At 38.1% G+C, this 14396-nt stretch overlaps 1 protein-coding gene across 1 annotated transcript; it reads left to right on the plus strand.

Moving 5' to 3' along the window:
• Positions 1–1894: 1894 nt before the first annotated feature.
• LOC140167459 (hyalin-like) lies at positions 1895–13963 on the plus strand. The gene is made up of 16 exons (XM_072190765.1): positions 1895–1973; positions 2467–2574; positions 4234–4430; positions 4916–5066; positions 5618–5875; positions 6605–6865; positions 7538–7795; positions 7934–8191; positions 9032–9289; positions 10114–10371; positions 10526–10783; positions 11026–11199; positions 11751–12008; positions 12743–12795; positions 12828–13002; positions 13674–13963. The coding sequence occupies exons 1-16, from the start codon at positions 1895–1897 to the stop codon at positions 13961–13963; spliced, it is 3294 nt and encodes a 1097-aa protein (XP_072046866.1).
• Positions 13964–14396: the final 433 nt, after the last annotated feature.

The following is a 14396-nucleotide window of genomic DNA, read 5'->3' on the forward strand; positions in this document are numbered from 1 at the left end:
ACACGAAGAAGGGCTAGGCCCGATATCGGTTGTGTAATTGAAATGTATTTATGGCAATCTGTCATCTGCAAACTGGTTAGCTTAATTATTGTGTTATTGAAATAATTAAACAAATAAGATTTACATACTTCCTCCAATTAAAGGCATATTGTATGATTTCGGTCAAATTGTAATTTTGTTGTTCTTATTGAATATCAATAAATGATTAAAGGCAAATGGGAGGGCGGAAGCCATATTTGTTTTTAGTTTTACCTATTTAACTAAAAAACAGCGGTGTACTTCATAATATACTATTATTATATTAATTGGTTTTTAAACAAAACTGATTTTGACCTGGTCAAATGTGATTCATCCAAATAGATTTTGATTCTGGACTCTTATGACCCATGCCCAAATTCCAGCGTGAAAATGGTTCTTTTGAGGTAAGGTTCCCCTTTGACCACAAACGGAGTAAAACAGCATTAAATTTCCCACTATGGCAGCTCATCCCTCGCTGATTTAGTGGTAATATAGTACAGCATGGTACAGGGAGCAATTGGGTGATTTTTGACTATAGTATCTAGTTTTTCTACATTAGTGGAACCAATATTTTTTTGGCATCCTTACACCTCGAAGGATAAAACTAGAATTGGTTCCATTTTTTCTATGCCCCTATATCATGTATATTTCCCACGAGGGGTCGTAGGTCATAATGGGGCCAAAAGTTAATATTATGTTCTATCATGCTGTAATATACCTCAAATTGTTCCTCTCATTGCTAGGAATAAGTCAATTGTCATATTGCATTAGGGTGCGTAGTTAAGGAGTTATAGAGTAAATAAGGTCAATATCAAATATGTCATGCACAGAAGCCCGATTTTTAAAATGCACCGATTCAATAAAATTTGTCTTAAATTATTCCTCTCGGCAAACCAAATATGAAAATAGTTTATTTGAGAAATTTATAACCTCAGAATCGGATGAAATTATGGGTCAAATGTTATGCTTGTAAATATTTCTATCGGACACTGGCTGCATTAACTCTGAAGTGGGACATGCCAATACAAAAATTCACTAAAATTGTAAATTAAGTATATGTTTGAGATTTCTTATGTTAAGGGGAGAAATTTGAGACCAGTTTCGATGAAATCGGACCATTTTTTAATTTTGACCTCTGTGTATGAAATTTTTGACATTTTCGACCTTATCAACTCCTGAACTAGGCACCGTAGAAAAATATGACAATTGACTCTTTTGTACCCTGTGATGAGAGGAACAATTTGCCCTCACTGTAACCAGTAAGAATAATTTGGCACAGCTCCTTTGCGTGTATAGCAGAAAATTATAAATAATAGAATGTTTGGAATTTTGTAACTAAAATGCTAACTGCATTCTGCATTATGTATTTATTTATTTATGCCTATTTATTTACTTGTTTGTTTATTTACTGACTTATTTATTTATTTATTTGGTAGAATAGTAAGTAATTCATGATTCATCGGTTTATTATTGATTGTTTGATCGATTGATAGCCATTTCACATATTCCTAGTTTATGGAACGTCTATTTGAATAACATTGTACCATCGTACATTAGATAAATATCACTACTGATTTATTCTATTCTACGGGATTCTATTGGACTACTTAGACTTGTGCCAAATGTTTGAATTTTGTCACTGCATGCGATTGTATGAAAACATGCGAAATTGCAGCCCTTCCCCTTGATAGGTTCCCGTTTCATTGCCAGTTAGGTCCATCTAAAGGATTATGATTAGGGTGTATTTCATTTGGCAAAACAAGATAATAGCCTATATGTTTTAATCCACCCCCCACAAAATGTGTTAATTTTCTGGATGAAAACAATAGCTTACAAAGTTAATTTAGCGATTTTGTTTTTCACAATCCACAGTACGATGTTGGGACTGCCAATAATTATCTTTGGTTTTCTGTTGTTGTCTACCAGTCAATACCAGATAGTTCAAGGACAAACTGGTATGTAATTCGTATACACCATGTCTACATTTACTTCCTCATAGACTCAAAGAATGCAATGCTTTCGTTAAATTTTACGGTTCATCGTCCTACAATAAACGGAATTTTGTACAATCTACACATTTCAAATCATTACAATTTCCGACGCTCAATATAACAGGAATAATGGCAAATATCTTGTCTATAGTGAGTCTCGTCTCAACGTGAGAGTAACGCCATGTTGGAGTTCGCAGTGGCTGATTCGAATCACGCGCGCTAAAACCTAATCCCGCGGGGCGCACACACACGCGTATAACGCCGATTTGTCTTTACGCTTGGGACACAATCGCGTAAACGAACTGATTCGAATCTGCCACTAAGTATTCTAACATGGTGTTACTCTCAACCTGAGACGAGACGCATTATCATGACTATAGACCTACATTTGACATTGTATTGCTTTTGTAGTTCTCCCGAGTTTTAACAGGTTTTGTTTCTGACATTTTATTTTAAGATTGCGATGGCGCCTTCGACTTCTTGTGCGCCAATGATCAGTGCATATATGACGGGTTCATGTGTGATAGAGAAACTGATTGTATAGATAATTCTGACGAACAATCGTGTAAGCATAATTATTAGAACCTAACAAAAAATGTTTATTATTTAATTCTTGTTGTGAAAGTTATAGCGTTTCCTATGGTCATTAAGGTTCGGCAAATGTATAGATTTATAGTAAACCAAATTATTGACTTTATTGATGAGATTCATCAGGATCGTTCAAAGTCAAATTAAATAAATGAGTTCTGGTACAGATCCAATAAAAATGAAAGTACTCACTAGATATATTTCAGTTCCTATCAGGAACCTTGTTCACTCTGCAATGACTATAGTGTTTCTAGATGTCGGCAGTCCTTGGTGGCAGTGATGGTGTTGCCACATTTGTAGGTTGCCGTTTTGAGATGATCTGGTCATAGATTCTGTCCAATTTGTATGCCCCCTCGTCCTCGGCAATAACTAAGCACGTCGCAGCCAGCAACCATGTTATCAACTGGGACGAGGCAGCAATCATAGATCAAGAGGCAGACAAAACCACGCGTTGGCTAAAAGAAGCCACCTGGATCAGGAGCAGGGGAAAAAACACTATGAACAAGGACGAGGGGGCATACAAATTGGACAGAATCTATGACCAGATCATCTCAAAACGGCAACTGAAATATATCTAGAGTGAGTACTTTCATTTTTATTGGATCTGTACCAGAACTCATTTTATTTAAATTATTGACTGTTCCTGAGGGATATAAGAGACCATGTGGCTGGGGATGAGAGGAGTCACATATGCTAAACGTTTGGCAATTTTGCCTCCTTGGAATGAATTTATTTTCGGTACGATATACACTGTGTACATTTGTCAGTTCATAGAGCATATTGCAGTTACTGTTCATTTTCCTATAATATACACACTACACAGTACTCTCTTCATTGACGCGTGACCTCTACAAACAGTGTATGTTATAGGTATAGTAGGGTATTGCCTGATTAACGTCACTGTGTGAAAACTAACCGGCCAATATGTTTTGTACTCTCTGAAATTCTATAAAATATAGTTTTGTAACATGTCCTAAATTTTTAGCTAATTTAGATGTTTGAAAATATTCGGCATTTGGTGATTTAGTAAGGAAGGGCACGCATGGCCTGCAAAATTCCCTGTGTAAATCGAATGCAACTTTTAGTGACTATCACTCCCTTGTGGAACGCTCTCTTTCGAAGGGCATTAAAGCTAAACCACTTGACGGATATTTTTTGTACTTGATGTTAATCAAGAATAATGTATATATTACATGTAGGCTAAAAACTGAGTAGGTAGGGCATCTGCAAATGTTCGTACCTCCATAATATGTAAGGGACAAATAAAAAACAACTCCCATATCTGTCCATAACTTTGGTCAGTGGAGCGAGCCAGGGGATTTCAAGTGAGTGATTATTGATTGGCAAGTGCCATGTTTGGGCATAAGTAAAGTCAATACCATTCAATGTGGAGGATGGGCTAGACTTTATCGATTGATTTTGTTTGAGTAATTTCCTGTTAACCAGGTCGAATCATGTTTGTTGTGCAGAATAACTACACTATGGAAAGTGTGTAGAGCGATGATATTTAATTTTGCAAGTTTATCTGAATACGTGGATGAGAAATTGCAGTTGTGGTGTATTTTCACTTGAATCTTTTAATTAAGAAGCAATTGGTCAAAGGACAATATTATTCAATATGTTTATTTAATCTCAGGCCCACCAGCAACATGTGGTGGAATACTAACTGCGACCTCTGGTGTGATAACGACTCCAAATTATCCATCATTTTACCCAAATGATGCCAAATGTACGTGGATTATCCGGGGTGGCGAAGGGACATACATACAGCTCATGTTCACTAATTTTACTCTGGAGGAATCAGTAGAAGATGGCTGCTATGATTGGCTAGAGGTAAACAATATTTAAATTGTAATGATGACGAGGACGTCGACGTGAATGATGATGATAATAACGATGATGATGATGATGACACCCACAATCTCACGTGAAGCGAACAAGCCATTTAAAGTACATTTTGCTTTTTACGCGCCCACACACTTGTTTGCTCCTTAGGGGCCTAATAACGTATCTTTTCTTTGCTCATCAAGGCCTCTTTTGCTTGATTTTTGCGGGCCCATTAAGGTCTCTTTTCTTTGCCTTTTATTGGTTCAGTGTCTTTTCTTTACTTTTTACGGGCCCTTATGTAATGGGCCCAAGAAAAGACTTTAGCTTACCCGCAAAAAAGCTAAATAAAAGATATATTAAAGATATAAATCGGCCTTTAATTTGTCCAGCAACATTCGTGTTTTCTAAGACAAGACTTAGGTGAGAGAAAACTAAGATAGTGTGTATCTTAAAATATGTCTGATACAGAGGTGCTATTTTATATTTTTCAGATACTTACGACCAAAATAAGCGACAGAATAGGATATTGCGGCACCAGCCTGGATAGAGAAACTGCTCAATCAAGAAGAAATTATCTATGGTTACAATTCAGATCTGATGAATCTATTGTGCAATCAGGATTCCGAGCAGAGTACGCAATAAGTAAGTTTGTTTTGGGTGGAGGATCAAACTCGGAGAGGGGGCGGTGCCTGAAACTTAGCTACTGATTACATTTTGCTTGGCCCTGGGGACCAGTATGTAAGTGCGGCTGTTATTCACTCTCTCACTCACTTGCCCAGTTATTAGCTCACTCAGGTCAACCCCATCGTCCACAGTGATAGTTTTACCAACAGAATCTACCACCGAATCTTAAACATCAAAACGTTACCTTTCTCCTGGCTCCTTCTCAGCTGTACATCCATGTATCCGCGGTATAAACTACCTACTATGAACAGAATTCAAAGGTGACCGAATTGACACTAAATCTCATTGTTTCATCCCAATTTTACACACTTGGAGTGATCTGATGGAATGATGAATCTTTGATTTCGTAGATGAGCAGGAGGGGTAGCTCTAACTTAATTTAGTACTGCGTATTTGAACAAGCGCAGCAAGCAATACATATGCTCCTTCACCCATCAATAACCTTTGCTCTGCTTCCGGACTTCTATTGTGGATACACTATATTAATAATTACGCTCGTATGTATTCAGGAGCAGGTGAATACACCCCACCAGTCATAACAGGCTGTCCTACCAGTGCCATTCAAGTCACAGCACCTACTGGAGGTAATTTGGCCTCAGCATCTTGGATGGAACCAAGAGCTACTGATGACTCTGGTGTAACACCAACACGCAGCAGGTCTCATGCTCCAGGCTCAGATTTCCCTGTTGGTATAACCACAGTGACATATAGATTCTCTGATGCATCTGGCAATATTGCGACATGTCAATTTGATGTAGTTGTATCACGTGAGTGTTTCATCAGCACTATGCTCCTTAACGATAAAATGTATATACCGGTACTTGTGTTTTTAATTATTTTGTTAGTAGCGTCAATGCATTATTGATTCGGGGGGCACTTCAAAATGAAATGGATATAGGTGTAGGGCTGGCACTTTCACATTAAGGGGCATTCGGTAAAAGCAAAATGGAAAAAAATATAGGGTCATTAGGGCGAGAGCATGATATTTGGCATTCGGTAAGAGAAAATTGTAAAAATATGGGGTCATTGGGTGAGAACATGACCTTTCTTAAATGGAACCTTTGGGTGAGAGCCAAAACAGCGCCACAGAAACCTCGAACATTGAATTTGTAGTTCTAAAAGGCTTCAAATTTATTTAGTTTTTTTCATAAATGAAAGTTACTGTTCAAATTGAAAAATAAGTGTCTTTGGGTGACAGATCAAATGGAAAAATACAGGGTCTTCGGGCTGTAAAAACTCCTTTTTGGAAAATTATGGTGTCTTTGGGTGACAGCGACGCTGAAAAAGGAGTTTTAGCAGCCCTATACATACGTGTCACCTCTAAAGTGGGAGTGCCCCCCTGTGATCAAATGATTGATTGGTTGATTGATTCGAATCATGGATTGATGAAACTGATGCGATTTGCTAAATTTTGACCTGTGTCAATCTATGTCGATGAATGTTGCAAGATCATTAACTGTCATTTTGCCTTTGTGTTAATAACGCTACATTAACAGCAAGCAGCGTTGAAGATACTACGCCACCAGAGATCTCAGGTTGCCCAGACGACATAACTGTTCGTGCCCCACAGGGGCGCAATTCAAGAACCGTTACATGGACTGAGCCCACAGCTACCGATGACTCGGGTGTAGAGCCAATACGTGTACAAACACGCTCACCAGGCGATACATTCAATGAGGGCTCAACGTTAGTTGCATATTCATTTGCAGATGGCGCTGGCAATATAGCTACGTGTGCCTTTAATATCATTGTTACACGTAAGGTTTTTTATTATTTATTTTTTTTATATACTTTTGTGGTGTTTGTCGACTTTTAATGAATGCTTTATCAATAGGGTTTGGGTTAGTGTTAGAGTTAGGTGTCAGGATTAGAGTCAGAGTTATGTGTAGGAATAGCTTTGGGATATTTGGATTTAGAATTATAGTTTAGGCTATAGGTTAAGGTTAGAGGTTAAGGTTAGGATGAAGTTTAGGGTTTGGGTAAGGATAAGGGTTTATAACGACTCGTATTAGGTTTTCAGACTAATGACTCTTCTGACGTTTGACTTGGCCTGTAGCTGGCATTTTAACACCCCTCCCCATCCCATTTGTATCACCCATTAAACAATATAAATCAGCAAAGAAAAGCACTTCATCTGGCAAAACCATCTTGCTTTGATCTGTAGCCAGATTTCTACTACGGACCCATACATGTACTTATCACGCGTATTACAATATTGATGTTGTTATCCATTCAGGTGCAGTAGATAGCATCCCACCAGTCATAACAGGCTGTCCTACCAGTGATATTCAAATCACAGCACCTACTGAAAGTAATTTGTCTTTAGTTATTTTGGCATAGTAGCATAAATGCATACATTCATGATTGATTATTGATTGATTGATTGATTGATTGATTGATTGATTGATTTTAGTATTTTATCCATTCAGGTGCAGTAGATAACATCCCACCAGTCATAACAGGCTGTCCTACCAGTGATATTCAAGTCACAACATCTATTGGAAGTGACACTGCCACAACCATTTGGACGGAACCAAGAGCTACTGATAACTCTGGTGTAACACAAATACGCAGCAGGTCTCATTTTCCAGGCTCAAATTTCCCTGTTGGTATAACCACGGTTACATATACATTCTCTGATGGATCTGGTAACATTGCGACTTGCCAATTTGATGTAGATGTATCACGTGAGTGTTGCATTAGCATTGCTTATCCATAAAACTTACTTTTGTCTTTAGTTATTTTGGCATAGTAGCATAAATGCATGCATTCATGATTGATTATTGATTGATTGATTGATTGTTGTTAGTATTTTATCCATTCAGGTGCAGTAGATAACATCCCACCAGTCATAACAGGCTGTCCTACCAGTGATATTCAAGTCACAACATCTATTGGAAGTGACACTGCCACAACCATTTGGACGGAACCAAGAGCTACTGATAACTCTGGTGTAACACAAATACGCAGCAGGTCTCATTTTCCAGGCTCAAATTTCCCTGTTGGTATAACCACGGTTACATATACATTCTCTGATGCATCTGGTAACATTGCGACTTGCCAATTTGATGTAGATGTGTCACGTGAGTGTTGCATTAGCATTGCTTATCCATAAAACTTACTTTTGTCTTTAGTTATGTTGGCATAGTAGCATAAATGCATGCATTCATGATTGGTTGATTGATTGATTGATTGATTGATTGATTGATTGATGATTTGTTTGATAATCATTGATTGATTGATTGATTGATTGATTGATTGATTGATTGATTGATTGATTGATTGATTGACATATTTAATGATTGATTGATGGGTGCGGATACGATATGCTAAATCTAGACCTATGTCAATCCGTGTCGATGAATGTTGCACGATCATTTGCTGTCATTTTACCTTTGTGTTAATAGCACTGCATTAACAGCGAGCAGTATTGACCATACTACGACACCAGAGATCTCAGGTTGCTCAGACGACATTACTATTCGTGTCCCACAGTAAAGCAATTCAAGAACTATTACATGGGCTTATTTTACCGTTATTAGTCCAGCTAGAGCAAATTATGTCAAATATTGACGGAAGAAAGAAGAAGGGTTAGAATTATGATTAGAGTCAAGGTTATGTTTAGGGATATGGTTAGGGTTATGTTTATGTTTAGGGTTTAGATTATGGGTTAGGGTGAAGTTTAGGGATGGGGTAAGGATAAAGGTTTACAACGACTCTTATTGGGTTTTCAGACTAATGACACTTCGGACGTTTGACCTGGTATTTCAGCATCCCCTCCATCTCATTTTGTACCACACATTGAACAATAATCAACAACAAAAAAAGCAGTTTATCTGGCATAGCCATCTTACCTTGCCTGTTGCCAGATTTATATTGTTGATCCATATTCATTTCAATGTTAGTATTTTATATCCATTCAGGTGCAGTAGATAGCATCCCACCAGTCATAACAGGCTGTCCTACCAGTGATATTCGAGTCACAACATCTATTGGAAGTGACACTGCCACAGCCATTTGGACGGAACCAAGAGCTACTGATAACTCTGGTGTAACACAAATACGCAGCAGGTCTCATTTTCCAGGCTCAAATTTCCCTGTTGGTATAACCACGGTTACATATACATTCTCTGATGCATCTGGTAACATTGCGACTTGCCAATTTGATGTAGATGTATCACGTGAGTGTTGCATTAGCATTGCTTATCCATAAAACTTACTTTTGTCTTTAGTTATGTTGGCACAGTAGCATAAATGCATGCATTCATGATTGATTGATTGATTGATTGATTGATTGATTGATTGATTGATTGATGATTTGTTTGATAATCATTAATTGATTGATTGATTGATTGATCGATTGATTTATTGATTGATTGACTTATTTAATGATTGATTGATGGGTGCGGATACGATATGCTAAATCTAGACCTATGTCAATCCGTGTCGATGAATGTTGCACGATCATTTGCTGTCATTTTACCTTTGTGTTAATAACACTGCATTAACAGCGAGCAGTATTGACCATACTACGACACCAGAGATCTCAGGTTGCTCAGACGACGTTACTATTCGTGCCCCACAGTAAAGCAATTCAAGAACTGTTACATGGGCTTATTTAACTGTCATTAGTCCAGCTAGAGCAAATTATATCAAATATTGACGGAAGAAAGAAGAAGGGTTAGAATTATGATTAGAGTCAAGGTTATGCTTAGGGATATGGTTAGGGTTATATTTATGTTTAGGGTTTAGATTATGGGTTAGGGTGAAGTTTAGGGATGGGGTAAGGATAAAGGTTTACAACGACTCTTATTGGGTTTTCAGACTAATGACACTTCGGACGTTCGACCTGGTATTTCAGCATCCCCTCCATCTCATTTTGTACCACACATTAAACAATAATATAAAAAAAACAGTTTATCTGGCATAGCCATCTTACCTTGCCTGTTGCGAGATTTATATTGTTGATCCATATTTATTACAATGTTATTTTATATCCATTCAGGTGCAGTAGATAGCATCCCACCAGTCATAACAGGCTGTCCTACCAGTGATATTCGAGTCACATCATCTACTGGAAGCAACACTGCCACAGCCATTTGGACGGAGCCAAGAGCTACTGATAACTCTGGTGTAACACCAACACGCAGCAGTTCTCATGCTCCAGGCTCAGATTTCCCTGTTGGTATAACCACGGTTACATATACATTCTCTGATGCATCTGGTAACATTGCGACTTGCCAATTTGATGTAGATGTATCACGTGAGTGTTGCATTAGCATTGCTTATCCATAAAACTTACTTTTGTCTTTAGTTATTTTGGCATAGTAGCATAAATGCATACATTCATGATCGATTATTGATTGATTGATTGATTGATTGATTGATTGATTGTTGTTAGTATTTTATCCATTCAGGTGCAGTAGATAACATCCCACCAGTCATAACAGGCTGTCCTACCAGTGATATTCAAGTCACAACATCTATTGGAAGTGACACTGCCACAACCATTTGGACGGAACCAAGAGCTACTGATAACTCTGGTGTAACACAAATACGCAGCAGGTCTCATTTTCCAGGCTCAAATTTCCCTGTTGGTATAACCACGGTTACATATACATTCTCTGATGCATCTGGTAACATTGCGACTTGCCAATTTGATGTAGATGTGTCACGTGAGTGTTGCATTAGCATTGCTTATCCATAAAACTTACTTTTGTATTTAGTTATGTTGGCATAGTAGCATAAATGCATGCATGCATTGATTGATTGATTGATTGATTGATTGATTGATTGATTGATTGATTAAAGATATAAATCGGCCTTTAATTTGTCCAGCAACATTCGTGTTTTCTAAGACAAGACTTAGGTGAGAGAAAACTAAGATAGTGTGTATCTTAAAATATGTCTGATACAGAGGTGCTATTTTATATTTTTCAGATACTTACGACCAAAATAAGCGACAGAATAGGATATTGCGGCACCAGCCTGGATAGAGAAACTGCTCAATCAAGAAGAAATTATCTATGGTTACAATTCAGATCTGATGAATCTATTGTGCAATCAGGATTCCGAGCAGAGTACGCAATAAGTAAGTTTGTTTTGGGTGGAGGATCAAACTCGGAGAAGGGGCGGTGCCTGAAACTTAGCTACTGATTACATTTTGCTTGGCCCTGGGGACCAGTATGTAAGTGCGGCTGTTATTCACTCTCTCACTCACTTGCCCAGTTATTAGCTCACTCAGGTCAACCCCATCGTCCACAGTGATAGTTTTACCAACAGAATCTACCACCGAATCTTAAACATCAAAACGTTACCTTTCTCCTGGCTCCTTCTCAGCTGTACATCCATGTATCCGCGGTATAAACTACCTACTATGAACAGAATTCAAAGGTGACCGAATTGACACTAAATCTCATTGTTTCATCCCAATTTTACACACTTGGAGTGATCTGATGGAATGATGAATCTTTGATTTCGTAGATGAGCAGGAGGGGTAGCTCTAACTTAATTTAGTACTGCGTATTTGAACAAGCGCAGCAAGCAATACATATGCTCCTTCACCCATCAATAACCTTTGCTCTGCTTCCGGACTTCTATTGTGGATACACTATATTAATAATTACGCTCGTATGTATTCAGGAGCAGGTGAATACACCCCACCAGTCATAACAGGCTGTCCTACCAGTGCCATTCAAGTCACAGCACCTACTGGAGGTAATTTGGCCTCAGCATCTTGGATGGAACCAAGAGCTACTGATGACTCTGGTGTAACACCAACACGCAGCAGGTCTCATGCTCCAGGCTCAGATTTCCCTGTTGGTATAACCACAGTGACATATAGATTCTCTGATGCATCTGGCAATATTGCGACATGTCAATTTGATGTAGTTGTATCACGTGAGTGTTTCATCAGCACTATGCTCCTTAACGATAAAATGTATATACCGGTACTTGTGTTTTTAATTATTTTGTTAGTAGCGTCAATGCATTATTGATTCGGGGGGGCACTTCAAAATGAAATGGATATAGGTGTAGGGCTGGCACTTTCACATTAAGGGGCATTCGGTAAAAGCAAAATGGAAAAAAATATAGGGTCATTAGGGGCGAGAGCATGATATTTGGCATTCGGTAAGAGAAAATTGTAAAAATATGGGGTCATTGGGTGAGAACATGACCTTTCTTAAATGGAACCTTTGGGTGAGAGCCAAAACAGCGCCACAGAAACCTCGAACATTGAATTTGTAGTTCTAAAAGGCTTCAAATTTATTTAGTTTTTTCATAAATGAAAGTTACTGTTCAAATTGAAAAATAAGTGTCTTTGGGTGACAGATCAAATGGAAAAATACAGGGTCTTCGGGCTGTAAAAACTCCTTTTTGGAAAATTATGGTGTCTTTGGGTGACAGCGACGCTGAAAAAGGAGTTTTAGCAGCCCTATACATACGTGTCACCTCTAAAGTGGGAGTGCCCCCCCCCCTGTGATCAAATGATTGATTGGTTGATTGATTCGAATCATGGATTGATGAAACTGATGCGATTTGCTAAATTTTGACCTGTGTCAATCTATGTCGATGAATGTTGCAAGATCATTAACTGTCATTTTGCCTTTGTGTTAATAACGCTACATTAACAGCAAGCAGCGTTGAAGATACTACGCCACCAGAGATCTCAGGTTGCCCAGACGACATAACTGTTCGTGCCCCACAGGGCGCAATTCAAGAACCGTTACATGGACTGAGCCCACAGCTACCGATGACTCGGGTGTAGAGCCAATACGTGTACAAACACGCTCACCAGGCGATACATTCAATGAGGGCTCAACGTTAGTTGCATATTCATTTGCAGATGGCGCTGGCAATATAGCTACGTGTGCCTTTAATATCATTGTTACACGTAAGGTTTTTTATTATTTATTTTTTTATATACTTTTGTGGTGTTTGTCGACTTTTAATGAATGCTTTATCAATAGGGTTTGGGTTAGTGTTAGAGTTAGGTGTCAGGATTAGAGTCAGAGTTATGTGTAGGAATAGCTTTGGGATATTTGGATTTAGAATTATAGTTTAGGCTATAGGTTAAGGTTAGAGGTTAAGGTTAGGATGAAGTTTAGGGTTTGGGTAAGGATAAGGGTTTATAACGACTCGTATTAGGTTTTCAGACTAATGACTCTTCTGACGTTTGACTTGGCCTGTAGCTGGCATTTTAACACCCCTCCCCATCCCATTTGTATCACCCATTAAACAATATAAATCAGCAAAGAAAAGCACTTCATCTGGCAAAACCATCTTGCTTTGATCTGTAGCCAGATTTCTACTACGGACCCATACATGTACTTATCACGCGTATTACAATATTGATGTTGTTATCCATTCAGGTGCAGTAGATAGCATCCCACCAGTCATAACAGGCTGTCCTACCAGTGATATTCAAATCACAGCACCTACTGAAAGTAATTTGTCTTTAGTTATTTTGGCATAGTAGCATAAATGCATACATTCATGATTGATTATTGATTGATTGATTGATTGATTGATTGATTGATTGATTTTAGTATTTTATCCATTCAGGTGCAGTAGATAACATCCCACCAGTCATAACAGGCTGTCCTACCAGTGATATTCAAGTCACAACATCTATTGGAAGTGACACTGCCACAACCATTTGGACGGAACCAAGAGCTACTGATAACTCTGGTGTAACACAAATACGCAGCAGGTCTCATTTTCCAGGCTCAAATTTCCCTGTTGGTATAACCACGGTTACATATACATTCTCTGATGGATCTGGTAACATTGCGACTTGCCAATTTGATGTAGATGTATCACGTGAGTGTTGCATTAGCATTGCTTATCCATAAAACTTACTTTTGTCTTTAGTTATTTTGGCATAGTAGCATAAATGCATGCATTCATGATTGATTATTGATTGATTGATTGATTGTTGTTAGTATTTTATCCATTCAGGTGCAGTAGATAACATCCCACCAGTCATAACAGGCTGTCCTACCAGTGATATTCAAGTCACAACATCTATTCAAATTTCCCTGTTGGTATAACCACGGTTACATATACATTCTCTGATGCATCTGGTAACATTGCGACTTGCCAATTTGATGTAGATGTGTCACGTGAGTGTTGCATTAGCATTGCTTATCCATAAAACTTACTTTTGTATTTAGTTATGTTGGCATAGTAGCATAAATGCATGCATGCATTGATTGATTGATTGATTGATTGATTGATTGATTGATTGATTGATTGATTGATTGATTGATTGATGATTTGTTTGAT

This window comes from Amphiura filiformis, chromosome 13, assembly GCF_039555335.1.
Source record: "Amphiura filiformis chromosome 13, Afil_fr2py, whole genome shotgun sequence".
Classification (NCBI taxonomy): Eukaryota; Metazoa; Echinodermata; class Ophiuroidea; order Amphilepidida; family Amphiuridae; genus Amphiura; species Amphiura filiformis.

Bases quoted from the DNA above. Each gene is read 5' to 3' on its own strand.
- LOC140167459 (XM_072190765.1), top strand. From the start codon at position 1,895: ATGTTGGGACTGCCAATAATTATCTTTGGTTTTCTGTTGTTGTCTACC. The intron at 2,575-4,233 runs GTAAGCATAATT...ATTTAATCTCAG, and splicing joins TAATTCTGACGAACAATCGT to GCCCACCAGCAACATGTGGT. The intron at 5,067-5,617 runs GTAAGTTTGTTT...GTATGTATTCAG, and splicing joins CCGAGCAGAGTACGCAATAA to GAGCAGGTGAATACACCCCA.